Here is a 16,187-nt window from a genome sequence, read left to right on the forward strand (position 1 = left end):
TGAGGCATGGGCACAGTGAGGTTAGACACAGTGAGGCATGGACACAGTGAGGCATGGACAGGCCCGGATTTACTCCCTTTGCCGCCCCAAGGCCGGGTCCTTCAATGCCGCCCCCGCCTGCGCAGTACGGGGGGACATTATCCACCGGTGGACTATTTCGCCAGGACACTGAGAAGCGCGGGGGGGGGGGGGGGGGCTGCTGCCAAAAATGACAAAATTACATTGAGAACTGGGAGGGGGGGTCGCTGCTGCCAAGAACTATCTCACCTCCTCTTCCCTCTGTTTTTTCTCCTCTCACCATCCGCATGACAGGGGGGACACAGTGAGGCATGGACACAGTGAGGCATGGACATGGACACAGTGAAGCATGGACACAGTGAGGCATGGACACAGTGAGGCATGGACACAGTGAGGCATGGGCACAGTGAGGCATGGACACAGTGAGGCATGGGCACAGTGAGGTTAGACACAGTGAGGCATGGGCACAGTGAGGCATGGGCACAGTGAGGCATGGGAACCGTGAGGTATAGACACAGTGAGGCATGGACATAGTGAGGCATGGACATAGTGAGGCATGGACATAGTGAGGCATGGACACAGTGAGGCATGGACATGGACACAGTGAAGCATGGACACAGTGAGGCATGGACACAGTGAGGCATGGACACAGCGAGGCATGCACATGGACACAGTGAGGCAAAGTGAGGCATGCAGATGGCCACCCTAGCCTTATACTCGAGCCAATAAGGCGAGGCAGTGTTAATTTTGGCAGCAAATTTCGATATAGTTTTAGTCTTAGGACTAAAATGACATTTTGGATTTAGTCCCATTTTAGTCTTCTGCAATTGTTTTAGTTTTAGTCGTATTTAGTCGACTAAATCTCCAGTACATTTTAGTTGACTAAAACAAATTTAAAATTCTAAAATCTAATGGGTGCAATTAAATTGTAATGCATTAGTTAACATTTCTCTACAATTCACAATCTCATTATATACAGCTGGAGTGAAAAATCTAATATGCTACAGTATTGCTTATGGTATTGACGTATGAACATGCACTACAGACCAGTGTTAATTTTGAAGTCAAATTTCAATTCAGTTTTAGTCTTAGTCTTTTGACTAAAATGCCATGTCGTATTTTAGTAATCTCAATTGTTTTAGTTTTAGTCGTATTTTATTTGAATTAAAATAGTATTCACTTAGTTGACTAAAATGTTTTAGTCGTTCTAGTCGACTAAATTAAAGTGGAGGTTCATCCAAAAACCTTTTTTTTTAACATTAGATTGATGCTCATTTTGTCAAGGGGAATCGGGTGTTTTTTTTTACAAAAACAAAGTATCAAATAAAAACTATGGTTCAAAAATGATAAAAACAGCGCTGTGTAATAGAGTGATAAATAACCCCAAAAGAGAGGTTTCTATTGAAGATACAGATGTGAAGTGCTGGGTGATCAAAAAATAGGTGGAAGTGCACCCTCAAATCTATTTAAGATTCACCCATATGTTGTGAGAGTGCCCACTTCTGAAAAAAAGGCTTGACGCAGCCTGTAAAGGGGATGTTTAGAACTCACAAGCACTCCTTCAAATGATCCTCAAATTCCTCTGTGACGGTCAAACTTGGTGATGTTACATGAAAACAATAAAAACACTAAAATAGTGAAGTACTGCTAACATTAAACCATACACTCTAAGTGGGAAATAGTTCCCTATGTAAAATGCCCGTACAGGAAAATAAATAAGAATGAACAAAAAAGCAAGCCTGTATTCTCTGCTGATGTCTGCTGTCGTCTCCGTCCTATGGACACCAGGGGCCGCACGAGTGCTTCTGACGCTGGCAAACAAGTGGATGGTTTGTAGACTGCAGGTAGGCTTCCGTGTTGCGCTGTTGTAGCCACGCCCTGACGCGTTTCGTCACTTCCGACTTCAACAGACGCCCTCTGTTGAAGTCGGAAGTGACGAAACGCGTCAGGGCGTGGCTACAACAGCGCAACACGGAAGCCTACCTGCAGTCTACAAACCATCCACTTGTTTGCCAGCGTCAGAAGCACTCGTGCGGCCCCTGGTGTCCATAGGACGGAGACGACAGCAGACATCAGCAGAGAATACAGGCTTGCTTTTTTGTTCATTCTTATTTATTTTCCTGTACGGGCATTTTACATAGGGAACTATTTCCCACTTAGAGTGTATGGTTTAATGTTAGCAGTACTTCACTATTTTAGTGTTTTTATTGTTTTCATGTAACATCACCAAGTTTGACCGTCACAGAGGAATTTGAGGATCATTTGAAGGAGTGCTTGTGAGTTCTAAACATCCCCTTTACAGGCTGCGTCAAGCCTTTTTTTCAGAAGTGGGCACTCTCACAACATATGGGTGAATCTTAAATAGATTTGAGGGTGCACTTCCACCTATTTTTTGATCACCCAGCACTTCACATCTGTATCTTCAATAGAAACCTCTCTTTTGGGGTTATTTATCACTCTATTACACAGCGCTGTTTTTATCATTTTTGAACCATAGTTCTTTTTATTTGATACTTTGTTTTTATACTGCCAATGGGTTTTTTCCCATTTTTAAAATAGCTGCTCTTGGCCTTTTATCAAGTTTACCACTATTTGATAGAATCCACCTCACTTGTTGACACATCTTTTTCTTCACTTGGGATCAGTTGATATTAGATCCCAGGCGCCGGAAGTGCATTTAGGTTCCCTGTTGTCTGGTTTATGCACCTTACTATCTATGGTTTTTTTTACAATCGAAGCAGTACTTACCGTTTTAGAGATGCATCTTCTCCGCCGCTTCCAGGTATGGGCTGCGGGACTGGGCGTTGCTACTTGATTGACAGGCTTCCGACGGTCACATACATTGCGTCACGATTTTCCGAAAGTAGACGAACGTCGGTGCGCAGGCGCCGTATAGAGCCGCACCGACGTTCGGCTTCTTTCGGCTACTCGTGACGCGATGTATGCGACCGTCGGAAGCCTGTCAATCAAATGGGAACGCCCAGTCTCGCAGCCCATACCCGGAAGCGGCGGAGAAGATGCATCTCTAAAACGGTAAGTACTGCTTCGATTTTAATAAAAAACACCCGATTCCCCTTGACAAAACGAGTTCCGAAGACCATACCCGGAAACGGCGGAGAAGATCGCTCTCTGAGGCTCCATTCACACTTAGGCGTTTTTAAGCCCCGACGCCCGACGCTATTGCAGCCTGCAATACGCTGGAGGGGTGATTTAACATTGTCGGCTATGGAGATGGTTCACATCTCCACGCCGAACGCCGAAACGCCTGAAGCTCAAAACAAGTCCCGGACCCTTTTTTTCAGGCGGCATAGCCGACAATGTTTAACCACCCCTCCGGCGTATTTTAGGCTAAAAAAATACGCGTTTTGTCGCGGCAAATCGCAGGACATAACGCCTCAATTTCAGGTGTGAATGCAGCCTAAAACGGTAAGTACTGCTTTGATTTTAAAAAAACTACCCGATTCCCCTTGACAAAATGAGCCTCAACCTAATGTTAAAAAAAAATTTCGGGTGAACTCCCGCTTTAACACTGGTGAGAGGGAATCCCTGCAAAGTAAGGGAATCCCTGGTTGTCAGCAGAACTAGCGTCCCCATTGGAAGATTTCTCCTCTATTCTTGTTCTAGTGACAACCCAAAGTTTGGGAATTTCTGTCACTTTCACGCTTGGTGATAATGGTCACCAATACAGAGAGGGTGAATTACAGGGGCACATACAGCAATAAAAACTGACAGGTGTTCCAATCCCTCTCCGCTCTATCCAAAGCTAAAAATAAAGTTTTCCCTTTAGTTATACTTTAATAAGAAGGTCTGCATGAATTATGGATGCTATTTAATGGCAAAGACAAGTTGCATCAGAGCATCAGGGCAAAGAAGGAGATCTGTTGGAATCAGTTGGATCTTACCTTTCTGTCCAGTACAGGACAGTGTAGTTTGTTGGGAGTCCTCCATCCGAACCCGGCTTCCACCAGCAGGTGACCGTTTCCTTGTCATACGACCGGCAGCCGATCACTTCTGGTTGTCCCGGGGGAGACTGTGCTGTGGACCAATGGGAAAATCACTTGAATAATGAAAACACAGAGAAGAAATTAAATCTGTTTTATACAATTAATTCCTAAAGGTCCAACCCAACGTTCTGACTGGTGGAGCAGAAAAGGTACAGCTAAAATTATGATCGGGAGAGTCAAACAAGCAGTCTGAATATTTGTGCTATTTATTTCGTTGTTTTTTCCAACGCTGCACTATTACATTTTATGTTTCTATGCTGGGATTTGATATTTTGACCTTGAGGGCTCTATGCTTGTATAGGGTTTATTTGCGCTGATTGAATTTTATATATTTATGCTTCCGGCAAATACCTGGGGGAGGATACTCAGTAAGAGAGCTGCATGATTCTGGATAAAATGAGAATCACAATTAATTTTCTTAGAATAAAGATCTTGTTTCTCGGCATAACATCATCTTTCACATTATACAAAAAAATTTAAGTGTATTTTTTCCCTATGGCCCCATACACACGAGAGGATTTATCCGCGAATACGGCCCAGCGGACCGTTTCCGCGGATAAATCCTCTCGAGGATTTCAGCAGATTTCTCTGCGATGGAGTGTACTCACCATCGCATTGAAATCCGCGCCGAAATCCCCTGGCGATGAGGTGTCGCGCCGTCGCCACGATTATGACGCGGCGACGTGCGCGACGCTGTCATATAAGGAATTCCACGCATGCGTCGAATCATTACGACGCATGCGGGGGATCCCTTTGGACGGATGGATCCGGTGAGTCTGTACAGACGAGCGGATCCATCCGTTGGGATGGATTCCAGCAGATAGATTTGTTTAGCATGTCAGCGAATATCCGATCTGCTGGAATCCATCCCAGGGGATAAATATCCGCGGAAACAGATCCGCTGGAGTGTACACACCATAGGATCTATCCGCTGAAACCCATTCACTGGGATTTTTCAGCGGATGGATTCTATCGTGTGTATGGGGCCTAAAAATTTTTTTGAAAGACTACTGTGCAAATACAGTGTGACATAAAATATTACAATGACCGCCATTTTGTCCCCAGAAGGCAGCGGGGAGGAAGGAGGAGAGGACGAAAATTTGGTAGATCTCTGCATCGTTGTGCGGCGATCCTACCCGGAAGTGGGAGTGGGTACCTGGTTTTGACAGATATCGGCTCCCCCCTCCCCACCAAAAAGTGGCAGTGAAGGGTGCGATCTATCGGAGCTTCCACTTTTGCGTGGCGCTCCGTTTGAAGATGTCTGAATCAGCAAGTTGGCGTACTCTCCAGAAAAATTGAGATCTATGGAGGTATGTCAATGCACGAAGTGGCAGTTGAGACAGAACAGGGCATGTTTGGGGGACAAGAAATAACAAAAATCCCTCGTACACACGCATGGTTTTCTCGGCAAGAACCAGCAAGAAAACTGCTGGCAGAGCTTTCTTGCCGAGTATACCGTGCGTGTGTACGAGTTTTTCAGGTTTCTCGTCAAGAAAACTGCCCAGAATCTCGACGAGAAAAATAGAGAACCTGCTCTCTATTTTCTCATTGTGATTCTCGGCTCTGTGTTTTCCTGCCGAGAAACCCGAGCGTCTGCATACTTACCTGATGCCGTGGAAACCCGCGCATTCTCGAAATGACTTTGACGCATGCGGGGTAGCTTCCAAGGGCAGTGTAGGGTGTAGCAAGATGGCGCTGACGGCATCGAATGTGACGAGCGCATGCTCGTCGTACTTGATGACGTCACCGCATTCTTGTCATTCAAAAGAACGGCGGTTCTTTTGAATTGAGTGTGTGTACACTCGGGCGGCAAGAGATTCTTGCCAAGAATCTCGTCAGGAGAAAATGACTTTTTTTTCCTGACGAGATTCTGGCCGTGTGTAAAGCGGTAAAGACAGACTTTTTGCACAAGGCAAGTATGTACCGTATTTATCGGCGTATACCGCGCACTTTTTTGCTCTGAAAATCAGGGCAAAATTGTGGGTGCGCGGTATACGCCGATACCCGCTTTCCCGCGCCGAGTTTGAATACTGCGCCGACATATACCGAGCGCAGTACACTCGGGTATAGTCGGGCAGTCTCGGCTCCTTCCGCGCTCACGTCCTGGACGTACAGGACGTCAGCGCGAGAGTTGCCGAGCATTGCCGACAATACACGAGTGTACTGCGCTCTGTATATGTCGGCGCAGTATTCAAACTCGGCGCGGAAAACGAGCGGGGAGGACGCCGCAGAAAGACGCCGGACCCGACGAAGAGGACACCCGAAGCTGCAGATGGACGCCGGACCCGACGAAGAGGACACCCGAAGCCGCAGACGGACGCCGGACCCGACGAGGCTGCCGATGGACGCCGCGCAAGACACCAAAACTGTAAGTACAAAAAATACTTTTTTTCCACAGGATTCGGGGCAACTTTAGGGGTGCGCGGTATACGCGGGAGCGCGTTATACCGCGATAAATACGGTAACTTTAATACAGTATGTTTCCATACCTCCTGGCTGGAGTTCAGCCTTAACGCCAACCTTTTTGCTTTACTCTGCATGAGAAAATCATAGGTTTGCATTATTTGTGACTCAATGTACAGTGGTGAATTTCCCAGAGTACAGCCAGTGTGCTGGATCAGTGCTGTGTCACATAATGGCATTTGTTAAATAGTGATGATTGTTCTCCATCAAACAAATGCTATTGAGCCAGAACGTTTCAAAGCCTGTTATATAGAAATCATTGTTCTGAGTCAGTAACCCAGAGAGTTTATAGATCTGCTAATAGCACCGAGACGGGCAATCCTTTAACCCGTATAGTTTAGCTCCATGTCATGTATACCTCCCTACGTTTAATCCGATATCCTTACATAATCTTGGCTGGGAACACTCTTATGTAACATGTCATCGATTTCAAGCCACGCAGGAAACTATTGATCCGAAAAAGATGTATGTAAAGATTTAACTATTTAACCATTTACTTATCAGCAGGGCCGTCTTTGATGTTCATTGGACCCTGGGCAAACATTTTCTTGGGGCCCCAATGCAATTTTGCGCTCCACCTGCTCTGAGACATACAATAAATATCAGCTAGATTTAAAATCAGCTTACTGCATCAGAGCAGGCAGCGATTGTGATTGGTTGCCAGAGGTTACAGCATATCATTACCACTTACTGACTGGTTGCTAGAGGTTAAAGCACACATTACGGCTCACTGATTAGTTGCTAGAGGTTACAGCACATGATTTCTGCTTGTTGATTGGTTGCTAGAGATTACTGTACAGTATTACTGCTCACTGATTGGTTGCTAGAGGTTACAGCACATCATCTCTTCACTGCAGAGGGGCATGATATACATATAAATGCCGCCTTTATTTACATATAAATGCTGCCGCTATTTACATATGGATGCTTCCGTTATTTACATATGAATGACGGTTATTTACATGTAAACACAGGGGCCCGGATTCAGAAAGGAGTTACGTCGGCGTATCTCCAGATACGCCGTCGTAACTCCGAATGCGGGCCGTCGCATCTCGGCGCCTGATTCATAGAATCAGATACGCCTCAATGTTGCCTAGATACGAGTGGCGTAAGTCTCCTACGCCGTCGTATCTTAGGGTGCAATATTTACGCTGACCGCTAGGGGCGCTTCCCAAGACTTCCGCGTTGAATATGCAAATTAGGTAGATACGCCGATTCAGAAACGTCCGTCCGCCCGGCGCATTTTTTTACGTCGGTTACGTAAGGCTTTTTCCGGCGTAAAGTTACCCCTGCTCTATGAGGCGTAGCCAATGTTAAGTATGAACGTCGGGCCAGCGTCGAATTTTCCGTCGTTTACGTCGTTTGCGTAAGTCGTTCGCGAATAGGGCTGTGCGTAAGTTACGTTCACATCGAAAGCATTGACTTTTTGCGGCGTAATTTGGAGCATACGCACTGGGATACGTTCATGGACGGCGCATGCGCCGTTCGTTAAAAACGTCATTTACGTGGGGTCACACTGAATTTACATAAAACACGCCCACATCTTTCAATTTTGAATTAGGCGGGCTTACGCCGGCCCTTATACGCTACGCCGCCGTAACTTCGGGCACATATTCTTTCTGAATACCATACTCGCCTCACAAAGTTACGGCGGCGTAGCGTATAGGAGATACGCTACGCCCACCTAAAGATACACATTTGTATCTGAATCCGAGCCAGGGTCTGCAGGGGAGTCATCTGTACACAACAATAGGGCAGAGTTGGGCAGCTTTAGTAGCAGCACTTCACACTGAGATATCAGGACACAGCATATGGCGACAAATTCAAGGGACAAGGGAATTTAAACTGGGATAGTTGGCAAGTATGAGGCAGCTGCTTTGGGCCCCACAACAATGACAGGACCCAGGGCAGCTGCCCCTTTTGCCCTGCCTTAAATACGGCCCTGCTTATCATGACAACCTGCTTGACGTGATTGTAGCCGTATTAGTGCAATTGTGAAACAAAAAATTGAGTAATGTCCGTGATTTTTTTTAAATTTGCACTAACATACACTTTTTCAGGACAAGCTTTCGGGGTATGTCCCCTTCTTCAAGGTCCAATACAAAAATTGCTAGGACCTTGAAGACGGGGACATACCCCCAAAGCTTGTCCTGAAAAATTGTATGTTAGTGCAAATAAAAAAAGTATCACGGACATTACTCAATTTTCTCTATGACAACCCGCATAATACTTTGCACAGCCAAGAGGATACACATTAAATGATGCTTTATGTTCACATTTATGCAATGACTAGAAGCCAAGACATTGCTTTTCTCTGAATTAGAACTCCAGCCAAGCAGCTAGAAGCATTGCTGAAATGCATACAGAATATGTGGGCTGCTATACCTGCCAAGAGATATACGATTCTGTTCAGTCACCCTTGTGATTCGCAGGCCTCTGCCTCTCAATGAAAATAGCAGCACAATGGTCATGTCACGCAGTGGCTTAGTGGTTAGCACTATGGTTACTTTTGTCATACTAGGGTCCTCGCTTTGAATCCCAACCAGGACACTACCTGCATGGAGTTGGCATGCTCTCTCTGTTCTTGAGTGTGTTTCCTCCCACAGTAAAAAGACGTCTTGGGAGGGTAGCAGTTAAGTGCTAGGAGAGGCATGAAACGCGTCAACCTGCTACTAAGCGACAGGAGAGGCACGAATCGGGTCAACCTTTTGTCCTCCACCGTGGTCTTTTTTTTGGTTTTATGTTGTTTGTTGATAAAATAAATGGATGTAGTTTCGGAGTGCAGCCAGCCGGACTTTTCTTCGTCCGTTATTTGTACAGGCTTATGAACTGGGCTGGCACCCAAGGCAGTGTATGTGTGTGTAAGGTGAGGTAAGTGTGGACCAACCTGCTGCAGCATGTATTGGCTCCGGTCTATAAATGCATATGAACAAAGGTGTGCCGGATATGCCTGGGCACACCCTAATACCCCAAGTGCATTAGCATTATTGCTCTGTGTGCCAGCAGGAAGATAGGTAGAATCTCTCTCTTTACCGTCTCTGGCATACAAGACTGTTCTGGCAGGAAGAGCACACCTATGCATATGAGGTAGGGACTCATGTGCACATACAATATGTAAAACACTGCATAAATTGTTGGTGCTATAGAAATGTCTATAATAAAATCAAAATATTTTACTGTGTATTCATGTTAGAGTGACAGTGCCATAGAATATCATAGATGGGCTCTTCTCTCAATCCCACCCCAGGTATGCAGGAGATTACAAGAAGCACAGGTACACATAAGGCATACCTCCCAACTTTTTGAGATGGGAACGAGGGACACCAATTAGTAGAAATACGTAGGCATAGTACACACCTCCTGTCATGCCCCCTTAAAGGAGAATTATACAAAAAATGATTAGCTAAAGGGGTTGTAAAGGTAAAAAAAAAAATCCCTGAATAGGGGGAGGGGGCGAGAAGGATAGTCAGGACGCCCACTAACAAACAGCTCCTTTCTCTATCTGCAAAGTAGAGAGAGCGTCCTGACCCTCCTGCTCGCCCCCTCCCCCCTCAAGCCTCGCATTACTGTGTGGAGTTACAGACAGAAGAACAGGAAGTGAGGATTTCTCAGAAGAAATAAGGACATTTAAAAGCAAAATGGAAGGATGAGGTAAGTGAAGGAGGACTGCACTAAGGTAAAGGAAGCTATTTAGGTAAAAAAAAAATTACCTTTACAACCCCTTTAAACCTACAAGTGCTTTTTCTTACCACTACTATTCCTTTATATTGGCTTTTGACATTTACAAATGCAGCAATTTAGAAAATGGATGAAAGGTTTAGCACCAGGAAACACTTTTTGATACTGTGTTTCCCCGAAAATAAGCCCAGGTCTTATATTAATTTTGGCAACAAAAGACACAGGGCCGGATTCAGAAAGAGATACGACGGCGTATCTCCTGATACGCCGTCGTATCTCTGAGTTCGCCGGTCGTATCTATGCGACTGATTCAGAGAATCAGTTACGCATAGATATCCCTAAGATCCGCCAGGTGTAAGTGTTTTACACTGTCGGATCTTAGGCTGCAATTCCAGGCTGGCCGATAGGTGGCGCTTCCGTATTTTTACGCGAGGAATATGCAAATGAGGATTTACGCCGATTCAGAAACGAACGACTGCCCAGCGTTTTTTTTTTACGTCGTTTGCGTTCGGCTTTTTCCGGCGTATAGTTACCCCTGCTATATGAGGGGTAGCTAATGTTAAGTATGGCCGTCGTTCCCGCGACGAGTTTTGAAATTTTATGTTGTTTGCGTAAGTCGTTCGCGAATACGGCTGGACGTAATTTATGTTCACATCGAAACCAATGACGTCCTTGCGACGTCATTTACAGCAATGCGTACTGGGATATTTTACGGACGGCGCATGCGCCGTTCAAACAAAACGTAAAAAACGCGGGGTCAAGACACATTTCAATAAAACACGCCCCCTACATCCCCATTTGAATTACGCGGCCTTACACCGCAACACAACATCTGTCAAGTCATGAAATGTGCCCAGAAATTTTGTACAAATGTATAAAACCGACCAGTCTATGGCCAGCTTAAATCTGCCAAAGAAACACACAGCCCCGAAAGCTTGTTAACACATTAAAATATCTTACATAAAAAAAGTACCTGTATTACAATAAACAAAGATGGTGGAGCTTACCATTCACAGGAGTTATATTGATTACAATGAACAGGACAAGGGGTACAGCCAAGGCAGAGATCTGAGCTGGCCACATCCTGACCGGCAGGCTTAAGACGTACACGACACCAGATGATCAAATTTTCTCTGTAAAACATTAAATATAATATAAAACATTAGAAAAAGGCACAAATACGACTCATATAGGATAAAGACAATGTTATCATTATTGTAACTAAGAAAAGGGGACCCATTCTAGAACAGGCAAGGATGGAGTACTGAGGGCATAGGGCGGCGGGAATGGAGAAGAGGGTTGGAAATAGGACACCTGGCATGGTGTGAGTGTAGAAGAGAGTGCACAGGCTGGGTGAGAAGGGTGGTATGGGCATGGTGGTGGAGGGGAGGAGCACAGTGGTAGAAATGAGAAGGGAAGTGTAGTGTGTGCAGTGTTGGGTGATAATGCAACGAGGGAGCTAACTGAAATTGCTGGGGGGGGGGGGGGGGGGGGTGTTAGTATTTACTATTGTGTGTGGAGCTGGCAGAGATTACAGGAAGAGGGGGTCTCATTCGCATTGGCGATTCTTTCCAGCAAATACAGGCATACCCCACTTTTAAGTACACAATGGGGTTTATTTACTAAAGCTGAAAAGCGCAAAATCAGGCTCACTTCTGCATAGAAACCAATGAGCTAATCCCAGCTTGTTCAATTAAGCTTTGGTAATAAAACCTGGAAGCTTATTGGTGTTTATGCAGAAGTGAGTCTGATTTTGCTCTTTCCAGCTTTAGTAAATAAACCCCATTGTGTACTTAAAAGTGGGGTATGCCTGTACATACAATGTCATGAGAATCTGTCGGGACAGAAATATGTGACTGGTCTTTAAAGGTGCAGGCTCCAATGTGGTCATCTTGATATTAGCATTGCTAGATATAGGGTCTCTGACCAAGATCACGCAAACCCCAAAGCAGCACTTGATATACACCGGCTTATTCTGGGTCATTTACGCAAGAAGTGGTGAAGTAATCAGTACTGCACAGGAGCTTAGACCTTCCAAACAAGTCAGCAATGGCAGGTCTCTCTCCTAACAGGTTTCATTTGGAATGAACCTTATATGACAAACATCTGACCATTAGGCCTATATGAGCTTGTTGGGCATCCCATTCCAAATCCATGGACATTCCTTTTCACCTATAACATCCTCCACTATTGGAGTGTGCCTGTGGGAATTGATGCCCGTTGAGGGATTTCTGAGGTCAGGCACTGATGTTGGAGAAGAAGACCTGGTTTGCTATCAGCATTCCAATTCATCCCAATAGTGTTCAATAGGGTTGAGGTCAGGACTCTGTGTAGGACACTCAACCAAACTCATCAAACCATATATTTTGCAGCTGACTATGTACAAAAGGATCTTCCCAAAACTGTTACCACAAGGTTGGTAGTACATAATTAATCACATACATTTGGCCACAATGTAGTTAAGTGGTCAACTCCAGAATTTTAAAATACTATGTTACAGCTCCAACGTTCCCGTAAAGGTATAGAAAATACAAAGTAGGAGGGATGGGACTTTCTAGATGCATCTATTACAAGGACATACCATATTGAATAAAATCGCAATTTATTTAAGCTACAAGGGTAAAAAAAAAACAATATTATAGAATATATGAACAGCCACAAAACCACGTTTGTCCCTGAGGAAGCCATACGGCGAAACATGTAGGATTAAGATGTGGGAACAACTATAGGAGCTTCAATAACATATCTTGAATAACCATAAAGCTGTTCATGTATTGTATAATATTGTTTTTATGTACCCTTGTGACTTTTCTATTCAATTTGGTATGTCCTTGTACTTATCTATATATATAAAACTCAGTGTGTGTATGTATGTTCCAGCATCACGTCCAAACGGCTAAAGATATTAACATGAAACTTGGCACACATGTTACTTATATGTCAGCAACAAACATAGGATAGGTGGTTTAACCCTTACCCACCCCCATTTGCCATGGTTGGGGTTTTTCTTTAAAGTCCCATTCAACTCTATGGGAAATACATGTTACTTCATGTTCCAGCATCACGTCCAAACGGCTAAAGATATTAACATGAAACTTGGCACACATGTTACTTATATGTCAGCAACAAACATAGTATAGGTGGTTTAACCCTTACCCACCCCCATTTGCCATGGTCGGGGTTTTCCTTTAAAGTCCCATTCAACTCTATGGGAAATACATGTTACTTCATAACTTCCAAACGGCTGTACATATTTCGATAACACTTGGTCACATGTTACTTATATGTCCACTTAAACTATAGGATAGTTAATTTATCCCTTAACTACCCCCATTTGTGAGGGTCGGGGGTTTTTGTTTAAAGTCCCATGCAAATCAATGGGAAATGTATGTTCCCACATAACTTCTGTACGCCTGGAGATATTTCAATAATACCTGCTACACATATTACTTATATGCCAAATAAAAATATATGACAGTTAAATTAACCCTTACCTACACTCTTATATAAAAGATGGGTATATTTATATTACTATGATTTTCCTCCCCAAAAGGTTAAGATAGGAAGACCGGGCAACGCCGGGTATTCAGCTAGTTGTACCTATAAAGTCCCATTCCTCCTACTTTTCATTTTCTTGGCCACATGATGGGTGTTAAAGGTCAGCTGTCCACAAATTAGTTCATATTGTGTACTATAACCACTTCAACTATTCCAGAGCCTCTCAGTTTTGTTCTTATGTTTAATTACACCAAATTCCAGTTTTTATAAGCCCTGCTTTATGAATTGATTTATCTGTGGGGTGGTGTAGGTTATAACTGGAGGAATGTGCGTCATTTTCTCAGAGGACCCAATAAATTTGCCGTTTAACATTCCAAGTGAATGAAATATAAAACTTTACTAACTGCTATGGGGCACAGATTTTAATTTTTTTGCTCTGGTTGTTACTCACTGTATACAGTAGATTAGTTTTTCTCAACTCCAGTCCTCAAGGCGCCCCAACAGGTCATGTTTTCAGGATTTCCCTTAGATGAAATGGCTGAAGTAGTTACTAAGGCAGTAAAACTGATCAAATCCCCTGTGCAAAATAATAGAGAGCCTGAAAACATGACCTGTTGGGGCGCCTTGATGACTGGAGTTGAGAAACACTGGCATAGATGACTACAGTCCCATAGTAAAAAACATTTGAAAGAATGATGTTATAGGAGAAACATAATTGACACCATTGGTGACTTTGCTTTTACTACAGTAATTAGGAACAATTAATGCAACCCCCCATGAGGGTCAGTCAGAGGTAGCAGGGGAGTCTCAGACCCCGGTATGACAGTGGAATGGGAAGATAAACTGTGAAGAACGTAGGGGTACCAAAAAGAGAGAAAACTTAGGTGAGAGCCCCGAAAAGCAATCATGATAGCAGCTCAGACTGTGCCAGTAGATGAAACCATCAGTATGGCAAAGCATTCTCCGACCCAGCAGAAAGAATACTGCTATAGTCAAACTTCAACAAAAGATGATTCCAGAACATCATGTTGGTAGCAAGAAGGCAATATCAAGGGGGACAGCACAGCCTGATGAAAAACAGAAACAGTAGGCACAAAGGCCATAGTCTATGTATGATTTAGGGTTCATTCAATTCTGACTAGACTTTCCTTTATTGTCAAAGACAAGTTTTCACACAGGTAAGTTAAGTTTTATCGCTAATGGTCTCCTGAAAACATTCCAAGCAAGGTCATTTTCGCTTTTCATATAAAAGCTCTTAGGTCCTTTTGTAGTTGTTCGAAGTAAAATCGGATTCGGTCCATTAGCATGACACAATGACACCCTACAGAGGAACATCCATTTCACTAAGCACATAATACCATCACAGCACATTCTGTACAGGATAGATGAGAGCTATTTTAGAGTACACTAAGGCTAGCCATACACATGTAGATAACTCAGTAGTTTCCACCATCCATGCTGAACTGATTAAGGAATCTGCACCGCTGCTTATTGTTGAGCCAGGTGGTGCCAATAGGGCCACCAATGGCTTGAGGCTGGGTTCACACTATACTACATGACAGCAGTACTTTGCTCTGCGACATCTGTCCTACATTGGTCCTACATCCATCCGACTTTCATCCCACTTTGTGATAGTCTGAGGCCCCATACACACGACCGAGTTTCTCGGCAGAATTCAGCCAGAAACTCGGTCGGAGCTGGATTCTGCCGAGAAACTCGGTCGTGTGTACACTTTTCAGTGAGGAAGCCGACGAGTAACTCGACGGGCCGAAAAGAGAACATGTTCTCTATTTCCTCGTTGTTCAATGAGGAAAGTCGGCCCGCCGAGCTCCTCGGCGGCTTCCACACTGAACTCGACGAGGAACTCGATGTGTTTGGCACGTCGAGTTCCTCGGACGTGCGTACGGGGCCTCACTTGTTCTTTGACCAATCAAAACAATCCCAGAGTGAGATAAATTCCTTTTACTGCTGCTGTAATCACATGTCGGATGTCAAAAGTTGGATGGTATTCCTGCACGAAACGCTCTTTGCGGCTCGCAAAGTTGTGGCCAGGGTCTGGATGAGATCCAATCCACCAGAATTTTCGCACTGGATAGCGGCGGTAAACCAAGTATTGCCCTATAAAAAAATAATCTACTCTCATAGGGGCTGCCCCTCAAAATACGACAAGATATGGGACAGGTGGCTCAGGGAATCTGCAACCTGTGATTGATAGGGATTAGTCATGACTTGGCCTCCGGGTCTCCTTGGTTCCCTTACGGTTTGTCCGCGCCAGGGTGGGGATTGTGTATCACAGTGTAACATGTATGTTATATGTTTACGATCAACTGCTCACGGTACCAATGACTTAGTCTCGAATTAATACATGCAATGATGGTGAATGCTGTTTTGCCAAGAAAGCACGATGTATGTATTTTTTCTTTTGTTCAATAAAAGCATTTGTTTGAAAAAAAGTTGGATGGTAAGGACAAGGCTCCTACTTTGGTCCGACTTCAATGATATTCAATGGGCTGAAGTAGGATCAAA

The 16,187-nt window shown here is 44.3% G+C and overlaps 1 protein-coding gene across 1 annotated transcript in view; it reads right to left on the minus strand.

Moving 5' to 3' along the window:
• The window catches only part of PRLR (prolactin receptor), a 102,157-nt gene that overhangs the window by 40,516 nt on the left and 45,454 nt on the right, over positions 1-16,187 (minus strand). The window contains exons 2-3 of the mRNA XM_040338270.1: positions 11,171-11,296; positions 3,921-4,053 (exon numbers count right to left, since the gene is read on the minus strand). Of these exons, the coding sequence (XP_040194204.1) occupies positions 3,921-4,053; positions 11,171-11,246 (209 nt within the window). The 5' untranslated portion in view covers positions 11,247-11,296. The remainder of the gene's footprint in view (positions 1-3,920; positions 4,054-11,170; positions 11,297-16,187) is intronic.

This window comes from Rana temporaria, chromosome 1, assembly GCF_905171775.1.
Source record: "Rana temporaria chromosome 1, aRanTem1.1, whole genome shotgun sequence".
NCBI classification, from domain to species: domain Eukaryota; kingdom Metazoa; phylum Chordata; class Amphibia; order Anura; family Ranidae; genus Rana; species Rana temporaria.